General features: G+C 39.0%; 1 protein-coding gene across 1 annotated transcript in view; it reads left to right on the top strand.

The window, feature by feature from the left end:
- Positions 1-27221, top strand: part of LOC126483634 (dedicator of cytokinesis protein 9) — a 344753-nt gene that overhangs the window by 98467 nt on the left and 219065 nt on the right. Inside the window, exons 10-14 of the mRNA XM_050106687.1 lie at positions 2545-2757; positions 3014-3180; positions 10948-11109; positions 11189-11268; positions 11994-12247. Coding sequence (XP_049962644.1) covers positions 2545-2757; positions 3014-3180; positions 10948-11109; positions 11189-11268; positions 11994-12247 — 876 coding nt within the window. The remainder of the gene's footprint in view (positions 1-2544; positions 2758-3013; positions 3181-10947; positions 11110-11188; positions 11269-11993; positions 12248-27221) is intronic.

Raw genomic sequence — 27221 nt, 5'->3', positions numbered from 1 at the left:
CTAACCTACCTGCCCGATTAAGGGATCTGACATTCCGCGCTCCGATCCGTAGAATGCCAGTTTTCTTTCTCCTGATAACGACATCCTCTTGAGTAGTCCCCGCCCGGAGATCCGAATGGGGGACTATTTTACCTCCGGAATATTTTACCCAAGAGGACGCCATCATCATTTAATCATTGGGAAGGATATCCGCACCAAAAAATCCCTCCCATTGAGCGTGGCCACCTGGAAATGGCATATTTGCAGTGATAAGAACTCCCTTGCCCAGTATGCTAAGTGCCCTTACAAAGGTCTTCACAGACAGGTAACATCCCCCAGATGTAGTCAGCAGACAGATTTCCTGAGCCATATCCCCACATAGCACCAGTCCTCCCATGTACCACCTTCATCACTCAGTATCTTCCAGACTGGAACAACGGAACCACATCCTTCTTCAAGGCTTTGATTATCTATCATCACAACATGATATGAGGGACAATTACCCAAGATCCTTCAAACCTCTCCTAACATGGTTTTCCATTGTCTACCTAACCTCCAGAACAAGTTAGTTCATCCCTGTGCCACTACCTGTGGACGACCCAGGTGCAAGACCTGCCCAGTCCACCTCACAACACTTCCTATTCCAGTCCTGTCACAGGCTTTATCCTACCCCATCAGAGGCTGGATCACCTTTCAAAGCAGCCATATCATATACCAGCTCTGCGGCAATCATTGAACAGCTTTTTTTTTTTAAAAGTTGGTATGATTTCCAACCAGCTATCCACAGGATAAATGGCCATTGCCAAACTGTGGCCAAGACCAAAGTGGATCACCCTGTAGCATAACATGCAGCTGAACATATCACACTTGATTTCAGTGGCTGCTCCACAACCCTGACCATCTGGATCCTCCCCTCCATCACCAGCATTCTGAACTGCACATCTCGGAGTTAGTCTGCTGCATCCACTGCTCCTGAAATTATCCTGGACTTAACCTACGATGACCAACAGTCCCCATGCCCTCCACCAAATAGTTTCCATCCCCTCTGTCCTGCCACCTTCTCCCAATACACGTCTTCTCACCTTCATTGTGTGCCACTCTCTGCCAACATACCAACTAGCCTACTCCCCTCATCTGCTTCTCTATTTTTCCACTTCCCCTCCCCTCCGCCCTGTCCCTCCCCCCTACTGTGCCTGGCAGCCTTGTCCTGCTGCCATCTAGTCCCTGCACACTCCATCTGACAGTGCTCTTCTCTCTCTCTCTCTCTCTCTCTCTCTCTCTCTCCTGTACCCTGCTATTCCTTCCTCTTCCCCTACCCCACCTTACTCTGGATTGCTGCTCTCTTTCACTGTGAGAACTGCCTTCTGGTCACAGTGGCCAGAGATAGCGGTCATGTGTGCATGAGGTGTGCCTGCTTGTGTGAATGTGTGTGTGTTTTCTTTTCTGAAGAAGGCTTTGGCCGAAAGCTCAGTGTGTAACAGTCTTTTTGATGTGCTGGTCTACAACTCAACATCATCTTTACTGTGAGTAGCAATCTATCCTTTTCATATATATTTTTAATACTTTTATGTTATTTAAAGGGTATCTCTAAACTGCACCTGCTAGTACTTTCAGGTGGCGGTCGCTTCCTGTGTAAAATGGAATAGAAATCATTGTATGAACTATATTGTACAGTAACACATACACATACTTATTACCCAAAATAATCAAAGATTTAAATGATTCCAGATGTCAGCCTGTTTTTGATGAAAGAGCAGTTCTGCAAAAAAATGTTTGCTTTACCAAAGCTGAAAGCTGTAAGCAGTTTTGGAGTACTATACTTCTACACCCATCTCACGACTTAATCAGATCCATTAAATCTAGCCTCTGAATGTCTCTCCCAATCTCGGTCTTGTCATGTTTTCTCTTCTAACTGTGGTGATTTTCACTCATAGTAATTTCAAAATTAAAATAATTCCCATCTCTAACAATAATTAATATATTTGTTAGGACGGATGAGTTCTCTGTGCTAGAAACTAGATATGCACTAAAAAATGAGAGTGCCATTGTAAACAGTGATTTTTTTTAGAAACCTAGTGTTATCGCTAATTCATAAGTTTGCGTTGATCAAATGATTGCAGGTGTAGGTGAGAAATTCACAGATACTTCCGTTACATTTCTGTATTGGCACTGAAGTTGCACTGTAAATTGATGTATGCAGCTATCTAGTGTGGTGGGTATTACTTTCCTTTCTGTGTATTGCCCTACCAACTTCTTGTTGCACAGGTTTTCACCCACTATGTATACATGATGTGCTAAGTGGCATTTATAACAACTCAACATGTTACATTCAATACGTGATAGTCTTACAAGAAGTGTATTCGTTACCCAATGTGTCTGAAATAAAATTACTTTGTCAAGAAGTAAAAGTTGGGGTTGCAATTAAATGTATGAGAAATTCAAACCATTCAGAAAGCATAAGTTATTTTGTGATGTAAAACCAATGGTTTTGAAAGAATTTCTTGCACAGGTATGGTGAAGAGAAGTGACTTAAACACAATGAAACAACTTTGATGTTCTCTACAGGTGGAACCATATTTAACAACTTTAGCTTTGTTTGACACAAAACAAGGACAGACAAGGAAGCTTACTGAAAATTTTCATTTTGATGTCAATCATCCTCAAGTACGACACATGCTTCCTCCTTCTTACCAAATGACTAATGGCAGTGCTGGAGATAATTTGTTGGCACCGGAGTTTCAACAAATACCAAATGAATGGATAAAGTATCCAAGGCAGGTAGGTTATGGACTTTGTGTGTTGATTCATTTGTGAGCTAGAAAAGAACATTATTTGGAAATAATTTTATGCTGAGTGTAACAATAATCACCCTACAACAAGTAGAGCTTCTAGCAAAGACTTCGTTTTTGTTAAAGTTTTTACAAATGAATATGTAATGAGTTACTGGCTATAAATAATTTTCTGTTTCATAAGTATTAGACATTGTGCTAAATATTCATCCCTGTGTAATGATTCCTTCTTTTCTTTCCTACAGGCTATATTTAGTGTCAACAACCCTCACTCTGAAATTTACTTGGTTGTGAGGATCGACAAAATACTTCAGGGAGGTATATGTCAAACAACGGAACCTTATATAAGGAGTACAAAGGATCCTCGTCTTGGGCTTAAAATTCATAAACAAGTAAAAACATGTAGTCAGAGGTTTGTTGTTGTTTTTGTGAAACAATTATTTTTGCTTATGTTATTATTTAATCTCTACACCCAAAAATGTGTTATATACATCTTTGAAAACATATTCACGTGAAAGCAAAAGATCACATTATCATTAAAAAGCTAAAAAGTAAAACATAAAGCCACCTGAAGTGTTTATTAAAGCATATAAAAGTTTCTAAATATATTTTTTTAAATGTTCTCCTTTGTTATTCCCTCTCTTTCTTGACTTAAAATGACAATTTTCATACACTGTGTATATACTGAGGTGACAAAGTCATGGAACAGTGCTCTGCAGATGGCAGTAGTGTTGCGTACATGAGGTGCACAAAGGGCGTTGCATTGATGGAGCTGTCATTTGTACTCAGGTGATTCAGGTGAAAAGATTTCTGACACGATGATGGCTGCACGATGGGAATTAACAGGCTTTGAACGTGGAGTGCTAGTTGGATCTAGGTGCATGGGACACTCTTTTTCTCAAATCATTAGGGAATTCAATATTCTGAGATCCACAGTGTCAGAAGTGTGTGGAGAATACCAAATTTCACATATTGCCTCTCACCATGGACAACTCGGTGGCCGACGATCTCCCCTTAACGACAGCCTAGCCAGTGGGTAGCACACTGGACTCGCATTTGGGAGGACGACGGTTCAATCCCACGTCCGGCCATCCTGATTTAGGTTTTCCGTGATTTCCCTAAATCGCTCCAGGCAAATGCCGGGATGGTTCCTCTGAAAGGGCACGGCCGACTTCTTTCCCGGTCCTTCCCTGATCCGACTTGACCGATGACCTCGTTGTTTGGTCTCTTCCCACAAACAACAACAACAACAACAACAACGACTGCCTAGAGCTGTCAGTGCTAACAGACAACAACACTGCATGAAATAACCACAGAAATAAATGTGGAATGCCCAATGAACGTATCCATAATGGCAATGCGACGAAATTATGGGTTACGTCAGCTGACGACCGATGCTATTGCCTTTGCTAACAGCGTGACACCGCCTGGGCCCATGACTATATTGGTTGGACTCAAGATGATGTGAAAACTGTGGCCATGTCAAGTGAGTCCTGATTTCAGTTTGTAAGAGGTGATGGTAAGGTTCCAGTTTGATGCAGACCCAACGAAGCTATGAACCCAGCTTGTCAGCAGGCTTGCACACGAGCTGGTTGGGGCTCCATAATGGTGTGGGCTATGTTTATGTGGAATGGACTGAATCCTTTGGTCCAACTGAACCCAATTTGGTGCAACTGAACCAATCATTCACTCGAATTGATTATGTTTGGCTACTTGGAGACTATTTGCAGCCAATCATGGACTTCATGTTCCCAAACAACGATCGAATTTTTATGGCTGACAGTGCACTATATCAGTGGGCCACAGTTGTTCGCAAGTGGTTTGAAGAACATTCTTGACAATTCAAGCAAATGATTTTTCCATCCAGATTGCCCACCACGAATCCCATCGAATATTTACGGGACATAATCGAGAGGTCAATTAGTACACGAAATCCTATACTGGCAACACTTTTGCAATTATGGACGATGATAGAGGCAACATGGCTCAATATTTCTGCAGGGGACTTCCAATGACTTGTTGAGGCCATCTCACGTCAAGCTGCTGCCCTATGCTGGACAAAGGTAGACCGTAAAGATAATAGGAGGTATACGATGACCTTTGTCACCTCAGTGTAAGTCTCTTTGCATTCCTCGGAAAGTATCGAAGTGACTGTAACATGTGCCATATGCTCATTTATGTTTTTGTGGTTTCTGGAGGAGCAAATATTGCATCTAACAAACTAAAAATGCAGCTTTGGTGCTGAGGCCTGGAGTCGACAGTGGCTCTGAATGTGTGTGTGTGTGTGTGTGTGTGTGTGTGTGTGTGTGTGTGTGTGTGAGAATCTGAGGAAGGACTTTGTCGGATAGCTTAGTTTACTTTTAAATGTAGTTGAAATGTGTGTGTCTGCTGCTCAAAGCCTCCATTATGTGGTGATTGTTACATCATTGCCCCCCAAACGCAGAAAATAATTACTGCAAAATACCCCACTTTAACAATACACTACGGCATTTACTTTTAGCTCCTCAGGTTGTGTGCTGTGGTAATATGGCTTGAGGATTTCAGTGTGTAGCAGGACTACAACTGTATGACTGAAAACAACAATAAAATTCTGTCTCATTATTGTTAACATTCTGTCACAGATATTCCATTTAGAAAAAAAGTAACGTAAGTCATATACATTTTTTCAGATTGATCACTAATGCCATTTGTACTGAAAACTGGTGGCTAATCATGTTATTCAGAATTAACATTATTTGGACATTCATGGCCTCAGTAGCCTATTGTATCTTTTTTTTCCCTCGTAAAAAGTTTATAAATTCTAATGCATTTCACCACTGTATGTTTTTTCAACCCCCCCCCCCCCCCCCTCCCACCTAAATTGCTAGATTGTCAGAGGTATGTATATTGCTCCAGGCTCATTGGTGTGTTTCTGAACTGTATTGACTGATTATTTTGCATGCTTACCATCAGGTTTCTGCTACCAGTTGAGCCTCAAGTGACCAAGCAAATTATTCATCTAGCAGCAGCAGCAGCAGCAGCAGTATTTTCTTTCTTTTGTGGTAATTTTCTGATGACATTAGAGACATTTTCAATGTGAACCAGTTGTATTTATGGCTTTTTATCATCTCCTGTCTTGCTTTTGATCACTTTCTCTTGTGGCCCTATTAATCACCAAAATGCTACTCAGACATTCATCCTCAGTTTAGGTCATGCATCACTTGATGCTAGCAGAATTCTTCTTGTATCCTCTGCTTGAAGTACAGTCATTCAAATCTGCATGTAGGGATCTGACTCTGTGTGTTGGTCTTGTAAAATAACTGACTCATAATGTTTCTCAAGATTGTCTGTATATGAACATAGCCAGGAATACTGTGTTATGACTGTCACCCTATACTGTGCTGTAAGAGATTTTGAGGTGGACATTATTTAGGTGTTGGTAAAACATGTATTTGTTGTTTTACCCATGTTACTAAATGATAGAGATGTCATTGACATAGCATATCTAGTGTTGAGAGCTTCCTCTTCAAATGTCCCATGGAAACCTTACTGTAAAAATACACTCAATGTGTGAGTTGAGTACTCCTGGAGAAAGAAACAGACATCATGATAATCATTGTTACCTTGTAAAGAACTTTCTTTCTCCGATTGACAGTAGACCAAATAAACTCTCTGCAAACAATTTTTGTTTAAGAGGTGCAGTGAAACGGCTGTAGACCCAGGCCTCCAGGTAGACTGTCAAAATCTCAACTGGTTGTCTAAAAAGAATCATACCAGATACAATCACTACCATAAGATAAAATACGACAAAAAATATGAAACAAGTTTGTTAGTTTGTTATGTCTGCCGTCTTAATAAATTAGCTTAAATCAGTTTATTATTATTATCATATGCATCAATTACAGTAATACACATTTAGCAAAACAAAGAAATATATATATAAAAATGAACATGTGAAATTATATACAGTACACAAGTTTTAAAACAGCTCAGACTACACTCGGATGTTGATGGATTCGATCCAGGGGAGTGCCTCGTGGGATGCTTGATAGAGCTTCTCAATGCCACCAGGGAAGCATCTGATGGGACATTCATTCTCAATGTGGCTCATTGTTTGGGTGGCACCATAGTCACACACACTGTCACTCGAAAAGCCTCTCTTGTGCATGTTGCATTTGCACCTACCCTCTTCAGTCCAATATCTGTTTAACTGCACCCACACCTCCCTTGGTTGTTGGAAGCCTGGAACTGGAACTGTTGGATTGTCTACAAGTTCGTGGTTTCGGGTTCTTGTAGCTTGCCACTCATGTTTCCACTCTGCGTCCTGGTCGAATCCTGTGGATAGAATTTGGACTCCCATTTCATATGCTGGTCTTCTAGATTTGAGACGTTTCCTGGGCAGTGATAGCAAATCGTCATGAAGAGGGATCGAGTTGTTTTCAGAAACTTGCTGACAGAGGTTGTAAAGAACAACCTTTTGACGGAGGTCTGGTGGACAGATGTTTGAAAGCACTGGTAGCCAACAAGTAGGTGTAGACCGGACTGTACCACTAATTACTCTCATAACTGAGTTCAGTTCGACGTCTGCTTTCACTACGTGGGTGCTGCGGAGCCAAACAGGTGCACTATTGTGCTGCTTTGTATACCAGTGCAAGGGATCCTCCTCTGAGGACTGATGTGGTTACTTCCCATATACTGCCTGCCAGCTTTCTCACAAGGTTCACTCAAGTTTGTATCTTCTTGGCCAAGTTGGAATGGTGTTTTTTGTATGTTAAAGTTCTGTCCAGAGTGACTCCCAGGTATTTTGGGCTAACGTTGTATCTGACTGTGCCAAGAGGGCCGAACTGTGGACTGATCTTGGCTGATGAAAGGCGATTAGAGAGGTGGAACTGGCTTACCTCAGTTTTAGAAACATTTGTTCTCATTCGCCATGTCTCAAAATACTCAAAGTTTAGTAAGGCTGTTCGTTAGGTGTTCTTCACATTCAGAAAGGTCTTCACTTTGATATGAAATTGCCAGGTCATCTGCATATTGAAATTTTCGGCAGGTCAAATTTGGTAGGTCAGCTGTGTAGAGGTTGAATAACACTGGAGCAAGAACAGAGCCCTGAGGTAATCCGTCATTGGGTACACGCCATCTGCTTGATGAAGTACCTTAAACCACATATTGCTTAACATGTTACTTAAGAAGTTGCCAACAGTTTTGTAAGGTATTGCTCTCAAAAATTTAAATAATAGGCCCTCGTGCCACACCGTGTCATAAGCTGCTGACAGGTCAATGAACACTACTCCAGTTTTAAGTTTCTTTTGGTATCCACATTCTGTGTGAATAGTCAAGGAGAGCACTTGTTCACAGCAGCTTCTATAAGTTCTGAATACAGCTTGTTCAGGTGGTATCATAGCATTAATTTGATTTAATTAATTAAAAAAGGAGATTGAATATGGTGTGTGAGAATCATGATACACTTGTTCTCGTTGAATATAAATGTCTTGCAGTTTCATGTAATTATAAAATACTCAGTCCCAATCCAGCAGACAAATTAAGTCACAGCGTAGACGTGCAATAGGTTATGTTCCTTTTATATCTACAAGTTTTGTTTATAAACTCTGTATGCGTGAAGTTGGGTAGAATTTGTAGACAACAATAATAGGCAGTTTATTTCAAACACATTTGTGCTGTGTGAGGGACACTTACCCCTCACCCCCTTCCTTTTTTAAATTACTTTTATTGCTTGTCTGTTGTTATAGAGTTGAACTGTTAATTCATGTGACAGTATTGTTTAGAGGATTGTAGTGTATTGTATATTTGCAGATGGGCTCTAGTTACTAAGGGGGGTTACATTGCTTATTCTAAACAGTTAGTGTGTAATTCATATTTGAGATTCATTTCTGGGATTTGGGACTAGAAATGGAATCCCATCGTGTGAGAAAGTTTGGCAGCAGTGCCAGCAAAAGAAAACATACAGAGAAGCAGCTGAAGAAACTGCCAAAAGTGAGTTTGTATGGTGGATGTCAGAGAACTACGTGTATTCCCTTAATTTTTCTACTGTGCTTTCACAGAAGGGCCACAAGTTTTTTCTGCCTCAAAGGCCTCCACATGGGTTAACCTGGCCCTAACTGTACATGTAATAAAGTATATGTAGAGAAAAATTGCAATTCAAGAAGCCATGTGAATTGTAAACAACTAAACATTGTGAAAAATGTGGCTAAGAGGAACCTTTAAAAATAACATTTTTATTTTGTTAGTGCTCTAACCTATATGCGAGCAAAATATGAATGGTCTTTGAGCTTGTAGCTGATACTAATAATTTCAGCTGTGGTGATGAATTCAGACTCTCACTGGCTCACCTAGCTGCTTTAGAAATGTTTTTGTATTAGTTATTAGAGCATACCATCAAACGATGTTCAAAGGTGAGGCCAACATAAATTTACCTAATCAGAAACAAGCTGCAGAGTTGCTTTTCTGTTTGCCAACCAAAATAGGAATTGAAAAGTACCATTGACAGTTGACATTAACTAATCAAATAGAAGCTACTTTAAAAATTACTAGTCTGACTGTAACTGGGCAAATGCAGATATACTCCTTTGAAGGAACCAGTGTAATCATGAGAGGAAAGTTCAAGGCCAATGTGAGAATGTTGGGACAAAGACCGAAGGAAAATGGACATAACTGCCTTTGTGAGGGTTGTACATATGAATGTAGTTAAACTGTAAAATCAACAGAAATAATCAATAACCAACAACTAACATTTATGTTTATTAGTCGCAATAAATTCAGAGACTTTGCTCCATCTTGTAGGTGACACTTAAGAAATTTAGTCATCAGCACAGCTTCCATGAACACAAAGACCATTAAATGTTCTACAGTTCTGTCCAGTATGTACTATGTGCTATCCTGGTGAGCTCTACATCCAGTCTTTACACTGTCCAATTTACACTCATCACTTTATGTTGTGTAAGGTAACCTTTTTTTACATGAAATCAGATTTTTTGATGATGTCTTCGCTTATTCATTTTTCATCTATTTAAATGAAGGTGTCACACGCACCTTTATGTCACTATACATATGTATACACTGCTGAATACCTACATAATAGTTCACCTCAAAGGATTTATGTTGACTGAATTGTGTAACAATATGCCAGCATTTCCCGCATCTGTTCAGTATATGGCCATTGGTATCTGTTGCTTGTGTGGCACTCCATGGGCAGTGCACTGTAAAAATGTTCTTGTTAGTTTTTCCATGTTTGGATGATGCTGATTCTGCAGCTTTTGTTCAGTTAGTGAAAATATGCTCCAGTTGCTTAATTATAACTTCATTAAGTGCACACATCTGGTTCCTGCCTTCACAAAGTCATGAGAAGTTGCTGTGGTAGTGCATGGTGGTGTCTGCTGCAGGATGCGTCAGTTGGGCATCTGCCACCACGCCTCAGCAGTAAATGCCAGTGTCAGATACACTTCATAATGGTGTAATATAAAGGCTGATACCAGTTGTATGGACTTCATAACATTCTAATTAAATGACTGGAGCATCGTCTTACTTCATGACTTGCAGCTGCTAACATGCTGCAGATGTGCCATTACCTTTGACAACAAAAGTATTTCGACTTTGGCAGCTCTCACTTGTGATAACAGGTGTTCACATCTGGACTGAGAAAACTGCATTTTATTGTGTTACTCAATGACTTTGGTGCAAACAGACTTTTGGAACAAGTTTCTAAGGAATGTTCAGTGCACTCATCCTTTTTAAATCTCATAAAACCCCATTTCCTTATAAATACTAATAAACTGCAATTCTCTTAGCTGTTATTTTACCCATGTAGGATCTTGTGAACACTGCGACAATTAATGATAGTTGGCGAACGAAACAATGAGCCACAAATACTTTTTAAATGTGTTATTTTAATGCCATAACTGGTTTTGGGCTGCCATGAAGTTGAACATATACATTGAGCTAAAAAACCACATGGACCACAACAAAGCATATTGCCATATACTGGTATATATTGTGAAGCAGATGAAATGCTGTTGATCAAAACATCTTTGTAATGAAAAGTATTAACCATCTGAAGATGGACACGGTATCCTGAAACCTGTTATAGCAATAAAATAAAACATTTAAAAAGTATTTCTGGCTGATTGTGTGATTCACCAACTATTCTCTTAACTATTTCCATAAGTATTGTTATTTTTGTTAACAGGTTAGGAAATTATAGAATGCCTTTTGCATGGGCAGCACGACCACTATTTCGGCTTTATACTAACGAATTAGACACAACCCCTGACTTCCCAGCTGTATATAGACAAGAAGGAAATAAACTTACAGACGAAGAAATTTTGAAAGTGCTTGCAGAATATAGAAAGTAAGTATTCCATTAAACTCTTATGAAAATATCTGTATTTTATACTTACTGTCAACATGTAATGTGTTATCTATTGTAGACCAGACAAAATGAGCCGTCTCACTGTAATTCCTGGGTGGATCACTGTAAAGGTGGAGCAGATTACAGAGATTCCTGAGAGTAAGTTGCTAGACATGCTGTAAACATAATATCTTACTGGGTTTTATGAATTAATGCCTTATATGTGCCTAATAATGAAATATGTTTACTTTTTGGTTGTAGTTGCTGCTTAACAGTAGCCACTTGCTTCAATATATTTAACAGCTTCATGTACGTAATAAATTATTGAGAGACAGGTATATTTTCAGCATTTTGATATAGTTGTCTTTGTAAGGAAATCTTAAAGTAACAGAATGTAGGTACAGAAGCACATAATATTGATAGGTCATAATCTTTATTCCAAGTCATTATTGTTTGAGTAATAATTGTTACTATTAATTAAGAATATTTTTAGTGTCTTCCTTGACTGGACTTTTCAACATTGACAAATTCCATAGCTGTGGACCTCCACATAGCATTAAGGACTATTTAGAGTAATTTATTTGTCATAATTAATAGTGTTGGTGTGACTTACGAATTATTTTGGTATGGGTCATCATTAACACTTAAAAACATGTGAGTGCAAATACTTTTAAAAAAGAAAAAACACTGGTTTATTCATTGGATATCATGTTTTAAAACTGTCACATCAAAAATTCGTTAAGTTTTCATGTAGTGTCCAACCTTACTACTTAGTTTATAGTGTGTAAAATAGTTGTAACAATTGCTACTAACACCTTGTTTTTACAGATTAGTTTCCATATTTAGTTTTTTGCTCCTCACTTCAAAATGTTTGTTGTTAACAGATACTCTAACAACAACACTTGCTCCCCTTAAGCCATTTCCTCTCCCACCAACAAGTGAACCAACTCTAGAAGTAGTAGAGTTTGAGGGGAGTTCGGAGAAGGATGTTCATCCATTTACAACATTTGTAAATCATCTGTACGTTTACCCTAGAAGTCTGAATTTTGATATGCAGAAGAATTTTACGAGGGCAAGAAACATTGCCTGTAGAGTTGAACTCAGGGATTCTGATGAAGATGGTGCAGAACCTCTTTGTGTAAGTAATTTTAAATTTCATCAGCATCATTTGTCAAGTTCCAAACAAAGTAAATTTACTACTGCTAATGAAATTATGATCATTGTTGTTTAAAATTTAATTATTGTTTGCAAAGCATTGCTGTTAATGTGAAAGGCAATAGAACTACTTGTAAAAAATCTGTGTGCTACCATTTCCCCAGTAAAAACATCACTGAGAAATGTATGTGATTCCAAACAGAGCTGGGATCTCATGCTGTCACATATGGCATTTCATTGCATGTGGCTCTTCATTAAATTAAAAGAACTAATTTCTGTTTGTAGTATTGAATTAACTACATAACATAATATCTCATAGAGATGGAGTGGCTGATCAGTACTTACCTTCAGGAGGTGAAATTCTACATATTGCTCATAGATGCATATAGAAGGGGAGAAACTGTCCTTTCCTTCTTCAGGGAGGAAAAGGGGCTAAGTTGAGAAGGAGACACAGGTCACTCAGACCCCATGTTGAGAGTGACCCTTGTGAGGATGAGGGGAAATAAACATGAAGGGAGAGATGTTTGAGAGTGTGAGGACAACAGTGGTATGTTGGTAAGAATTGTGCTAGCTTAGTTAAGAAATGATAGCAGAACATAATGAGAGATAAAGAAAGAGTTCAGAGAAGGGAAATGAGAACTGAAGTGAATTGTGCACCAAGAACTAAGAGCATGGAAAAAAAGGGGGGGGGGGGGAACAAAAAGAGAGAGAGAGAGAGAGAGAGAGAGAGAGAGAGAGAGAGAGAGAGAAGGAGCAGAGAAAGTGAATACAAAAAGTAAGAAAAACGAACCTAAAGAAATGGAAAAGGGGGGAAAATAATTGATTAAAAATGAAAAAAAAAAAAATATATGAAATAAATGGAGGAGGTAGTTTGTTAATCGAGGAAAAGTCTTAGATGGCGGCAAGATGTTAGAATATGTTTGAGAGCAAATTTTGATCTTCAGAATCCAGGGAAACTACTGTTGGATGAGAGGATCCAAATTAAAATGTTCCATTTTAAAGTGACTGTTGTTTTCATCAGAACTAATATATTGCCTAACATCCAATGTAGCAGGAAGTGAACTCCCTACTACGGAATAATAGGTTATTTTCCTATGTTAAAAGTATAGTCCAAGTTGTAATTCTGAAGGATTATAAGAATCAAATAGCATTTTCTGTCAATATTCTCACAAAATATCTGTCATTTTTTATGTAATTGAAGTTTAAAAACATTAAGTTTCAAAATATGGTAATGTGATCAAAAATGCTGATGACATCAAATACTGGGAGTGAGACAAAGCTATACGTGTGTTATAGGAGTGTTTGCTGAAGATGCTAGTTCAGTTAATTTAGTGATGGAAAAGACTTTTACAGCCTTTAAGTAATGGTGGAAAGAATTTTGCGAAGGCTGATAGTGGAAACCTTCTGTTAGTTAATGCATTTATGGTCCCTTCATTTTTCAAGAACAACCCAGCTTTTTATGCTTGGGAAACAAGAAACATGAAAACTGTATTGCGTAGTAACTGGGACAGAAGTGCTGTGACACAACAGTAGGTCATAGAATTGTCTTAAAATGTAGGGAACCTGCAACTGGATTATTTGCTCGACCCATGCTGGAAAGATTTTCCAGAGCAAGTTGTGAAAGCATGCACAATAAACCACAGTGGAAACTTTTTCATTTGGGAGATGATTCTGGTTGTTAATTGGTGTGGTTGTTGCCATAACTACTATTGTTTTCCAAGTACCTCTTTTCTCAGTTCTCACATTTTCAGACAGCATAATAACTCTTGTGGTGAACTGCAGAGCTTCAGTGTAATTGCCTTCAACAGCTTTACACATTGCAGTTTTTCTGTTCCTCCAAGTCATTAATTTAAACCACCTGGCAGTTATGTCTACAAAACATACAGCTGACACAGCAGAACATTAAGGTACCTATAGTTCTACTGCGTATTTAACTGCTGCTGAGGCACTGTGATTTAAAAGTGCTTAAGCAGGACAAACTTTCATTTTACCATAGGTTCCAAGCAATGTTAAATTTTTCTCTTTGTCAAAATCATACAGCTTTACAGCAGGCTCAGTAAGACATTATTTTCTTCAGTGACTTGCTTGGGAAGAATAATGTAGTCAAAAATTGTTAAATGACTTCTCAAATTATTCAGAATAAGAGCTGCATCAGGCATGAAATACAGTTTCTTAACACCATCCTTATGATTTATTTCAAATTGATTGTGTGTAAAATGAAGCTAATAAATAAAAATGGATATTAAAATGTAATGTGGCATAGAAATAAAACCTTTTACGCAACTGTATTATGAATAAAATAAACTTGAGAAGACAGTATCAAGGAAAAAGGAAAAAAAAAAGCATGCACCAAATGAGGCTCAATCTTGTGAACATTGCATTAGAAATCCAGCACACTACCCATTATGCTACAAGGGAATATGTATTTGTGATATTCACAGAAATAAACACACATAGTGACCAGTATCTCATTTGGATCTCCACATGCGAGCTGAAACCACATTTTATATGTCTTTCCATCTTTTGGAGCATTCAGAAATAATTTTTCAGGAGTTTGTACATTAGATCCAAATCTAGGCAGTTACACCCCACTTGAAATGCCTGGAGTTTCTAGAATTTATTTATTTATGAGATTTTACAATCGGCTGGTATATTCTATGTACATACAAATGTATCCTGTGCTCTTGTTGCTAACTTTCATTCATTTTCTGACAGATGGTAAATTCCAGAGATATCCTCACATGAACAGCCACAGCCTCCAAAGTTGTGTCGAGTGGCACATGTTCACTATGGACAAGAGTCATATGTGCAAACACCACGAGACTCTCTATCAGAAACCCCTATTTTCTGCGTGTACCTCAGGACTATGATAAGGCTTCATGTGAAGGAGATAGAATGCCACTCTACACTTTTGTCTCCTTGGTTTAGGATCATTGTCCTCTACTGCATAGGTGATGTCTTCTATGTGACATAGTATTCAGTATGAACCAAAGTAATGCTGTAATAATTTTCTGATAGCACAGCCTTCTGCACATGTGTAAAAATTTGTAATAGATCACTTGTGTTGAGTCTTACTGGTCCATATTTGGTTTTATTAGGTGGCTGTGCAAAACCCTTACGTATGACAGTTGTCTTGCATCTTCAATTCTGGTGATGAACTGTTTGACGTAATCATATTGAGCATCAAGAGGTTTAAACAGAAACAAAGTATTTGCTGTTGTTTTAACATCTCGACTGTAAATCAGGGAAAATTGTGTGAAACATGTAGTGCCTAGCTTCACTTTGTTATGTACAGGTGTCACTATAATCAATGTTGTGTCCCAGTTTTTCCCTTAGACATAGCTACAATGAGAGTACATGTGCTGATGCCTTATTAAAACACTGTGTTGTGGTGCCATTTGTCTGCAGGTGGTAGGCAGTTGTCGTTCTTTGGTTGATGCATTGTGAAGTTACTTGTGACACCAGTTTTCATTGAAACAGTTTTTCACAATTAGAGATCATTAAACATGATTATCTATGTTTAAAAATGTTGTATTTGTTAAGAAACCTGGAGATTTCTGGAGCCTAGGCTGTCTGTAGAACTGTGGGGACAGTGTGACAGGTGAGGTAGCCAGTGCACAATACTATCCATTTATTACCATTTATATACTTGGAAAGCTTTCCCAAAAGATTAGTTCTGGTTTGATTAAATGGAGTGACTGCTTGAGAAATTGATACCAGATGTTATGGGGGTAAGTGAGGAACATGCGTGTGCCATTTGTATTGCCTACAGTTACTTATGCAATGTTAGGCAAATTGATAGTGACACAACCAATGATATCTGCTCCTGGTTCTATTAAGAGATTCATAAGTCCCAAATAACTCAATGTTGTGATATTGTAAAAATACGTAAGTGAACCATGGACCTTGCCGTTGGTGGGGAGGCTTGCGTGCCTCAGCGATACAGATAGCCGTACCGTAGGTGAAACCACAACGGATGGGTATCTGTTGAGAGGCCAGACAAACGTGTGGTTCCTGAAGAGGGGCAGCAGCCTTTTCAGTAGTTGCAAGGGCAACAGTCTGGATGATTGACTGATCTGGCCTTGTAACAATAACCAAAACTGCCTTGCTGTGCTGGTACTGCGAACGGCTGAAAGCAAGGGGAAACTACAGCCGTAATTTTTCCCGAGGGCATGCAGCTTTACTGTATGATTAAATGATGATGGCGTCCGCTTGGGTAAAATATTCCGGAGGTAAAATAGTCCCCCATTCGGATCTCCGGGCGGGGACTACTCAAGAGGATGTCGTTATCAGGAGAAAGAAAACTGGCATTCTGCGGATCGGAGCGTGGAATGTCAGATCCCTTAATCGGGCAGGTAGGTTAGAAAATTTAAAAAGGGAAATGGATAGGTTGAAGTTAGATGTAGTGGGAATTAGTGAAGTTCGGTGGCAGGAGGAACAAGACTTCTGATCAGGTGACTACAGGGTTATAAACACAAAATCAAATAGGGGTAATGCAGGAGTAGGTTTAATAATGAATAGGAAAATAGGAATGCGGGTAAGCTATTACAAACAGCATAGTGAACGCATTATTGTGGCCAAGATAGATCCGAAGCCCACACCTACTACAGTAGTACAAGTTTATATGCCAACTAGCTCTGCAGATGACGAAGAAATTGAAGAAATGTATGATGAAATAAAAGAAATTATTCAGATTGTGAAGGGAGATGAAAATTTAATAGTCATGGGTGACTGGAATTCGTCCGTAGGAAAAGGGAGAGAAGGAAACGTAGTAGGTGAATATGGATTGGGGCTAAGAAATGAAAGAGGAAGCCGCCTGGTAGAATTTTGCACAGAGCACAACATAATAATAGCTAACACTTGGTTTAAGAATCATGAAAGAAGGTTGTATACATGAAAGAACCCTGGAGATACTAAAAGGTATCAGATAGATTATATAATGGTAAGACAGAGATTTAGGAACCAGGTTTTAAATTGTAAGACATTTCCAGGGGCAGATGTGGACTCTGACCACAATCTATTGGTTATGACCTGTAGATTAAAACTGAAGAAACTGCAAAAAGGTGGGAATTTAAGGAGATGGGACCTGGATAAACTGAAAGAACCAGAGGTTGTACAGAGTTTCAGGGAGAGCATAAGGGAAAAATTGACAGGAATGGGGGAAATAAATACAGTAGAAGAAGAATGGGTAGCTTTGAGGGATGAAGTAGCGAAGGCAGCAGAGGATTAAGTAGGTAAAAAGACGAGGGCTAGTAGAAATCCTTGGGTAACAGAAGAAATATTGAATTTAATTGATGAAAGAAGAAAATATAAAAATGCAGTAAATGAAGCAGGCAAAAAGGAATACAAACGTCTCTAAATGAGATCGACAGGAAGTGCAAAATGGCTAAGCAGGGATGGCTAGAGGACAAATGTAAGGATGTAGAGGCCTCTCTCACTAGGGGTAAGATAGATACTGCCTACAGGAAAATTAAAGAGACCTTTGGAGATAAGAGAACCACTTGTATGAACGTCAAGAGCTCAGATGGGAACCCAGTTCTAAGCAAAGAAGGGAAAGCACAAAGGTGGAAGGAGTATATAGAGGGTCTATACAAGGGCGATGTACTTGAGGACAATATTATGGAAATGGAAGAGGATGTAGATGAAGATGAAATGGGAGATATGATACTGCGTGAAGAGTTTGACAGAGCACTGAAAGACCTGAGTCGAAACAAGGCCCCCGGAGTAGACAACATTCCATTGGAACTACTGACGGCCTTGGGAGAGCCAGTCCTGACAAAACTCTACCATTTGGTGAGCAAGATGTATGAAACAGGCGAAATACCCTCAGACTTCAAGAAGAATATAATAATTCCAATCCCAAAGAAAGCAGGTGTTGACAGATGTGAAAATTACCGAACTATCAGTTTAATAAGTCACAGCTGCAAAATACTAACGTGAATTCTTTACAGACGAATGGAAAAACTGGTAGAAGCGGACATCGGGGAAGATCAGTTTGGATTCCGTAGAAACACTGGAACACGTGAGGCAATACTGACCTTACGACTTATCTTCGAAGAAAGATTAAGGAAAGGCAAACCTATGTTTCTAGCATTTGTAGACTTAGAGAAAGCTTTTGACAATGTTGACTGGAATACTCTCTTTCAAATTCTAAAGGTGGCAGGGGTAAAATACAGGGAGCGAAAGGCTATTTACAATTTGTACAGAAACCAGATGGCAGTTATAAGAGTCGAGGGACATGGAAGGGAAGCAGTGGTTGGGAAGGGAGTAAGACAGGGTTGTAGCCTCTCCCCGATGTTGTTCAATCTGTATATTGAGCAAGCAGTAAAGGAAACAAAAGAAAAATTCGGAGTAGGTATTAAAATTCATGGAGAAGAAATAAAAACTTTGAGGTTCGCCGATGACATTGTAATTCTGTCACAGACAGCAAAGGACTTGGAAGAGCAGTTGAATGGAATGGACAGTGTCTTGAAAGGAGGATATAAGATGAACATCAACAAAAGCAAAACAAGGATAATGGAATGTAGTCTAATTAAGTCGGGTGATGCTGAGGGAATTAGATTATGAAATGAGACACTTAAAGTAGTAAAGGAGTTTTGCTATTTGGGGAGCAAAATAACTGATGATGGTCGAAGTAGAGAGGATATAAAATGTAGACTGCCAATGGCAAGGAAAGCGTTTCTGAAGAAGAGAAATTTGTTAACATTGATTATAGATTTAAGTGTCAGGAAGTTATTTCTGAAAGTATTTGTATCGAGTGCATCCATGTATGGAAGTGAAACATGGACGATAAATATTTTAGATAAGAAGAGAATAGAAGTTTTCGAAATGTGGTGCTACAGAAGAATGCTGAAGATTAGATGGGTAGATCACATAACTAATGAGGAAGTATTGAATAGGATTGGGGAGAAGAGAAGTTTGTGGCACAACTTGACCGGAAGAAGGGATCGGTTGGTAGGACATGTTCTGAGGCATCAAGGGATCACCAATTTAGTATTGGAGGGCAGCGTGGAGGGTAAAAATCGTAGAGGGAGACCAAGAGATGAATACACTAAGCAGATTCAGAAGGATGTAGGTTGCAGTAGGTACTGGGAGATGAAAAAGCTTGCACGGGATAGAGTAGCAATGAGAGCTGCATCAAACCAGTCTCAGGACTGAAGACCACAACAACAACAACTTAAGTATGAGGGACTGTGAATGAGCTGGGATGGAGAACGACCATGTACATCCCATTGGGCCATAATTCCTTTATACAGTCTTCCATATATTAATCTGAGCTCTCCTTTGACAGCTTCTTCCTTCTCTAAGATTTCTGTGATCTTCTGTATTGCAGAATCTTCATTTTCTTCAGCTGCAGTGCAGCAGTGACTTGGATTCACCAGTGCTGCAGTGTTCCTTCAGCACATTTCACCTAAGGCAGTTGGCTTCCATATGTTTTTATAAGTTTTTGTACATTGGTGTGACGACATTTTCTTGAAATTTCAGTAACTGTCTTGCCAGTTGTCCAGGTTAATCCTTCTAGCTTTTCAGTCAGCATAAAGAATGGTGGTCAGTCATAATAGTGAAATAACTTTTTATAAATAGATTCAACAGCAATATGAATTAGGATATATTGTTACTTACTACACGGAAGAGGCATTAAGTGGCAGAGAGGCACTTTTAAAAGAATTTCTTTTAAATGTGACTGTCTGCCACTCAACACGTCCTGTGTGTGGTGAGTAGCAATCAATCCTAATTCATATTGTTGTTATTTCATCACAGGTTTTTCATTGTTTGTTATTAATAGGTTTATATTTATTGATTGATAAAAGAACTGTGAACTTTTTCTGCTGTAGAGTAATTCTACTCAGAGTAGAAGAATATTTTGAAAGCATAAACAACCACTCTGTTAGCATCTTCCTTAGTGTGCACTAAAACTGCACCAGTCCCATAACCACTAGTATAAATTTATAGTTCCTTGTCAGAATTCTCACCAAAAAGTGCCAGATCTGGTGAAATTTTAACATATCCCTGCAGCGGTTTTTGCAGTGGCCATGCCTTGTAACTGATATCTTTTATGAAGTGTCTGTAGTAGGAGTGAGTCTGCAACTTGTGCACCTCTGCACCTCTGCACCTCTAGATCACAGAATACCGGGTTCAGTTCCTGGCCAGGTTGGAGATGGTCATCACTTGAGGACTGGGCATTTGCTTTGTCCTAACATTTCATCTCATCTTTATCAATGCGCAAATTGCCGACATGGCATCATATAGAAAGACTTGCCCCAGGTGGGTGAACGATCTCAGATGGGGTCTCCCGGCCAATAATGCCGTACAATAATTTCATTTTATATGGTAGGAGTACTTTTTGAAGTAGCTTGTCATGTCACATAGATAGTTGGAAAATTAGTTGTGGCTTTTACTTTTTGTGGGTCAAGACAGACTCCATCTCTGTTAACTTGATGCCCCATGAGTTTTATTTCCTGGGCAACAAATAAGCAGTTTCTCAGATGCAGTTGAGACCCGTGTCATGGACACACTTCAGCTTAGTAGTCAAGCAGGTTTGGTGCTCTACAAAACAACAATGACATTTGGGTAGGGAATACATTTCTTCGTATTAAGATGTCAAAGGCTATAGCCTGTTATTCATTTAGAGATGACTAGAATGTTGTGCAGACCAAACAGCATATCTTTGAAGGCATAGAGGCCATCAGATATTATGAAAGCAGTTTCCTTCTTGGTCATCCTCGCCGACCTTATCTGACAGTATCCAGTCTACATATAAATGCTTTGTTTCTTTCAGACAATCCAAGGTGTTATCAGTTCTTGGTAATGTGTCATTTGTGATGTCCTTTGTGACTATGTTGTTCAGCTGTTCTAGCTCAATCCCTCAGTGTCAGTTTGCCTTGTAGAGATTAGCACCAATGGTTGCCCAACTTCATCATAAATTTGTAATGCTGCCTTCTGCTGCCTGGGTTTGACATTAAGGGGAGGTAGAATGGACTAAATTTTTTTTTCACGTTTTCGGAGTTTTATCTCATTATAAAATTTGCAATTTTCCAAATAAAATGATATACCAATCACTAATAAACTCACGTGGGAAGCATTTTATTTTATTTTTTAAATATAAGCTTCACCAGTTGAAAATTTTAAAATTCTTATGTGCATTATTTCAAGATTTAATAAAATCGGTAATTTTTTTGTTTGTATAGAAGGCTGCAAATTGCTGTGTTATAAAGGTTAACAGTGTTGGTCATGTCCAGAAGAGGATAGGCACTAGATTGAGGAAGATGAAACAAGGTTTGAGAGACAAGAAACTTTGATGGTACAACTGTAAGAGGCAGGCTGACAGACAAAATGATTGTTGAACTACAGCAGTATTGTGGGATGGCCATTAGAAATAATACAGAGGATTTGTTAAAAATGAAGCAGGCAGTGTGGGCTACCGTCTTCCACAGACTGTCAACAGATGAAAAATGAGTACACCACCTTTGCCCTCTTGGACCTGATTCATGGTGCAATTACCACAAAGCCCATTACTCAGACAGTTCATACAGCCATAAACATTCCATCCCAGCAGCAGTAATGGATATCATGAAACCTATTTACAGAGATCTGGCAAATCCTGAATTAATGAAGAAGTGTCTGCATTGTCAGACTCAAAATCCCAATGAGTCGTTCAATAATCGTATATGGACTCGCTTACCAAAAAAAAAAAAATTTTTTTTTAATGAAACACTAAAGTGGGGGGGGGGGGGGCAGTGATGCTGTTATTGCTTTTAATGATGGCAACATTGGTAGGATGAAAGTGCTACAGCATATGGGAATTAATCCTGGAGCAGACTGCATCAGAGAACTTGAACGGATGGACAAGGTTCGCATTGATAAAGCAGTGTGTGCAGCACAGTTGGCCACTAAGGAGTCCAGAAAGAAGAAAAGATGAAAACACGTGGAAAAAGATCAAGAGGATGATATACATTATGGTGCAGGGTGCTTCTGTGTGACTAAAAATAAAAAATGAAGCATATATTGAGTTACAGTCTTTTGAAACTTCAGAAGCCGTTCCGATTTTTTCATTTACATTTTCTGTTGCATTTTTCCCTAAATCTCAGAAACCACTTTGAGTATAGTATTCAAGTTTTCAGGAAGTAATAACATACATATCCTGAGTCTACTGAACTAAAAGAAAAAACATAATGTTATGTATAATTAAAATTATTTAGGAAGATGTACAAAAAACAGTACACAAAATTTTAACCGTGTTGTTAAAAAATTGTATTTCCGAAAGCAGTGGCAGAAATGCAATTATTGTAGTTCAGAAGACTCAGACCATACAGTTTAATGACCTGTAAAAGTTTCATGTCAATGGTTACAGTTGTTCCTTAAATACAGGGAAGCCAAGTCATTATATTTAATATTGTCAGGATAGGGCATTCAAACTCCCCTTATCAGGTGTCATAAATCTTACTATTTCTTCCCTTACTGTTTGCCATATTAGGAGTGTGAGGTCCTGGTCATCTTTGACTGACATTGGTACCACATTTCATAATTCTGTCATATGTCTTTTGTGCACTCTTTTCTATTGCATTATGTTGATTTGGTGATACCTCTTGAAGAAGTCTTTTGTTATGGTAATACATGACACATCTCAAAAGCAGCACTTGGCCTCCAGCACACACTCCATTAGGTGTAAATCTTTGTCAGCTACTGTCATATTTGGATTTTCTGTGTGACACAGTGGTGAACCTTTCAGTATAGGTGACAGTGTTGTCTCCCCCTGGCATCTGACTCATTTTCAGTTACCTTCTGCTAGTTATTGCCAAATGTTTCCATTATTTCTGTCTAAAATTTGCCTAGCTCTCGAACGTTTCCTCATTTCTTTCAAACCATGGCTGGGCTATACTATCCAAGTAAAAGTAGATTTTAGCAAGTATCATGTCATCCTACTGGTTGTGTTTAGCAACACGGTCAAATCCCTGTAGCCTTTTTGTTGGATCCTGGCCAATGTATCCTGAAAGACACTGCTGGATCCTTTATGTTCATCTGGCTCAAAAGTGCTTTTGTATCCATTCATATCTTGAAAATGTGGACTGTAGGAGGAATGTACTTTTCATGTTTGGATTTCTGCCCATGATGACAATTGTTTTTGCAGAATCTTATTGAAACCATGTGATGTTGACACCTGAGATACTCAGTGTCTCCACCAAACTATGTCATATGGAATTAAGATTCAAGTACCAGTTACATGAGTAGGATCATCAACAAAATCTAACACTTCAGACTGAAAGCATGCTCAAAAGTACAAGTGGTGCTGAAGATCCTACCTCAGCAGAGAGTGCTCCTGTTTAGACATATGCAGAAATCTTCCAGCATTTGCAAAATCCTATAAATAAGTAAGTTTCAGAAACCAGAAAATGATAATTGGTAAATAATTGTAGGAGATGAGAACAGAGCCAGTGACCCACTCATTACCACCCAGTTTATATAAGTGCTATACCATGGTCCATGGTGCATAGTGTATGATAGTATGATAATAGCACATGTTCAATAACTAGGTATTTGACATCCACAAGGTAGGACAATTCGTCTCTGTCCTTTCAAATGTTCTGCCAATGTGATGGTGGTCATCTCTGTACAGTAAGCTGTGCACTGAATAAATATTAGCTGATAAATAATGTGTTGCGACCTCAGCTGACAAATCACTCCACACCTCTCCGTTGACAATGTTGCAAACGATCAATGCTGGAAAGACCACATTATTCAGCAGACAGTACATTGCTACCTCACGCAGTGCAAGGATTGGAGTAAATTATGTGATCAGAGTTACTTATTTTATTGTTGTACAGGCCAATAACAAGTTGTATATTTAGATGCAGTGTACACTTAATAGTACCTACAAAGTCCAGACCCTAATAAAAGTACCATGGAGTATTTACAACAACAACAACAACAACAACAACAGAATTGAACAACTACAGCAAAAGTAATGGCACCAGCAACAAGAGATTCAACAGCAGCAGCTGCTGCTGTGCTATCAGCAGTGGCAGTATGTGGGAAGCATGACCACACTGCAATAGTGACACCAGGAGTAGCTGTGTACTTGACTGGAAGCAGAGGGATGTCCTATCATGTAACTACAAGCGAGTGTTAGGGCATCCCGGCATCGCCCCATGTCAGTGACCACCACCAGCTCTACCTGCACCCGAGGCATTATTCTGCCTATACTGGCAGATGCAAGTCTGACAAATCTTATTACCAGCTGCCGCCTCCTGGGACTGTGCCAGCAGCACAAGTGACCGAAATGGCATTTAATGCACTAGCTCTTTGGACAGATTGTGTGTTACTGTGGTTCACACACGTCGAAAGCCATTTCGTCATTGCTGGGATAACACAAGACTTCACCTAGTATGCACATGAGATGGCAGTACTGGATAGCCAGTCTACCAGTGAGGTTAGTGACTTTGTGACAAACCTGTCTGCATCTGGACAGTGCGAGTTACTAGAGGTTGAGCTCATTTGGCAGCCTTTCATCTATGACATGCAGTGCTTAGGACAGTTGTTGCACAGGGAGGAAACTGATGACAGGAAACTATCACAGTTCCTGTGACATTCTACATCTTGGGCTCGACCAGATGTTGCGGACCCTCTCCTATGCTCCATATGGATCAGTAGAATAATTTGTCAAGAGAGGATTCTTGGAATAGGTATGTAGGTCTGCAAATATCATATGGTTATACAAGGATCTTGTGAATGTTAGGAGGATGACTGTGTAGGCCAGTTGGAGGGGATACTTAATGGGAGAAAATCTATTTCAGAGCTTTTCATGACAAAGAAGATCCTTGGCAGAGTACCCTTAGGGAGTTGGCATTGGAGCAGATAAATTTACCATGTATACTTGTGCGGTAGGATTGAGATCATATTCATGACAGATACTTTACTGTAATTTGTTTGATGTTGGCCAGATGAATTGGTACCAAGAGTACATAGCATGTGGGAATGAAGGAATACTTCTTTCATGTGTCCTATGAATGTGCTGACAGAAGACAGGACCACCCTGATTTCTCTAGTTGTCCCCCTGATTTATTTGTAGACTGTTCCCTAATGGTGAAAGGAGAGCTGCTCTTTCTCCTCGGAATTGGTGGATCCTTCATTGTGTAGATTCTGAGTGACCCTCACATCACCCTTCCCTAAGCTCCAAGTTCTTTGAAGAGGGCTGGGAGTGCAGTGATCTACTTTTTTTGGGTTTCTGTTGGAATTGCTGAAAGCTGTGGCTTCCGAGAGCATGTACTGGTTAGAGACATTTTGACCATATATGAAGATAGTATCTGTTCCCGAAAGAACAGATACCATTGATGACCGTGCAGCTTCTCTAGAATGAAATGATAATTAAATCAACACCCTAGCTGCAAACAGGCGTTGATATACGTCATTGGGGACATGTTGAAAAATGTGTGCCCCGACCGGGACTCGAACCCGGGATCTCCTGCTTACATGGCAGACCCTCTGTCCATCTGAGCCACCGACAGCACAGAGGATAGTGCGCTTGCAGGGACTTATCCCTTGCATGCTCCCCGTGAGACCCACATTCCCAACATGTCCACACCACTACGTTTGTAGTACGCCTAATAGATGTTTGCCCATCACATTCATTACTCGTGGCAGATTAATCTACCAAGTCCCGTACGGGTTGGGGCATAGCGTGTGCATTCGCACAAGAAGGACAATGGCCAGGTAGCCCTATTTTAACTATATATGAAGATAGTATCTATTCCTGAAAGAACAGATTGACCAAACTGTTTCTCCTAAATATCCTTTCTTCCAGGGGAGATAGTGCAGCAAGATATGCAGACAACTTTTGTGAAGTTTTGAATGGAGGAGAAAGATCTGTCAAAAGTAGAACTGTGAGGGGAGATTGTGCATGATTGCTAGTTCTGTCAGCAAGTACATGCCTGTGAAAGGCTAAGTTCCAGGTCTGAATCCCAGTCTGGCACACATTTCTCATCTGCAGAAAATCTTCATTTACAAAACCTGATGCGAGAGAATTATTGTGTTCTCCTTTACATACTTCAGGAGCAGAAAAATTTGACCCACACTTCAAACATAAACTTTATATTTACTTTTCTTGTATCACTTTGTGATAGAATAATTTAATATTTAAACATGAAAAGCAGTAAGTGATGTATTGTACAAATATTTACTTACTACAAACTAATAATCCTGCCCACCTGATGATGGATTTGTAAGCTGAAAATCAGTTCATAATTAAATAAAGTGTTCCAGCACATAGTTTGTGTTTTCACACTTAAAAAGAATAATTTTTATATCAGGCAGTTCTCCAATATGTAATTAAACAAAACTGGTCATATGCATAAGGCGTTTAGTATTTCATAACATATTTTAAGATTCTCTGAGTTCAAATTCCTTTCATTAGCTTATATTGAGAAATTTTTATAACTGAGAAATTTTTATAACTTCTTTTGTCTTTCATAATACACTGTTTTATTTTGACAGTGTGTTATAATAATATACCATTCATTTAATTTTGCATTACTGCACGTTTTTGATAAATCTGTCTTTTCTAGGGCTGTAAAAACTGCATTATTTTTTATTTGCTGCCATGACTTTCGCATAATTATTGCACATCACCTCCAAATTTTCATTCACAATCCTTTGTCATATTATTCTAGGATTACCAGAGGCTACATTTTGAAATCATCATTGAGGAAGAGTTTCGTTTCTCTGAGCTTCCTAGCACTTTTCAGTTTGTCACTAGACAATATTCATATTCTTGTCTCAAAAGGACTGTAAAATGATCTAATCAAAACATTTAATTGCAGCAGAAGAGATCCAGGTTTTACTTGCATGGTAATTAGTGTCACAGTGGTTTGTGGGTAATTAGTGTCACAGTGATTTGTGGATGTAGATGCAGGAGAGTATAAGTTTGGCATACAAAGATATTGATTAAGACCTTGTCAGTATTA

Source organism: Schistocerca serialis, chromosome 6 (genome assembly GCF_023864345.2).
Source record: "Schistocerca serialis cubense isolate TAMUIC-IGC-003099 chromosome 6, iqSchSeri2.2, whole genome shotgun sequence".
Lineage (NCBI taxonomy): Eukaryota > Metazoa > Arthropoda > Insecta > Orthoptera > Acrididae > Schistocerca > Schistocerca serialis.
Note: the sequence above shows the minus strand (reverse complement) of the source record. Positions and strands in the feature narration are given on the sequence as shown.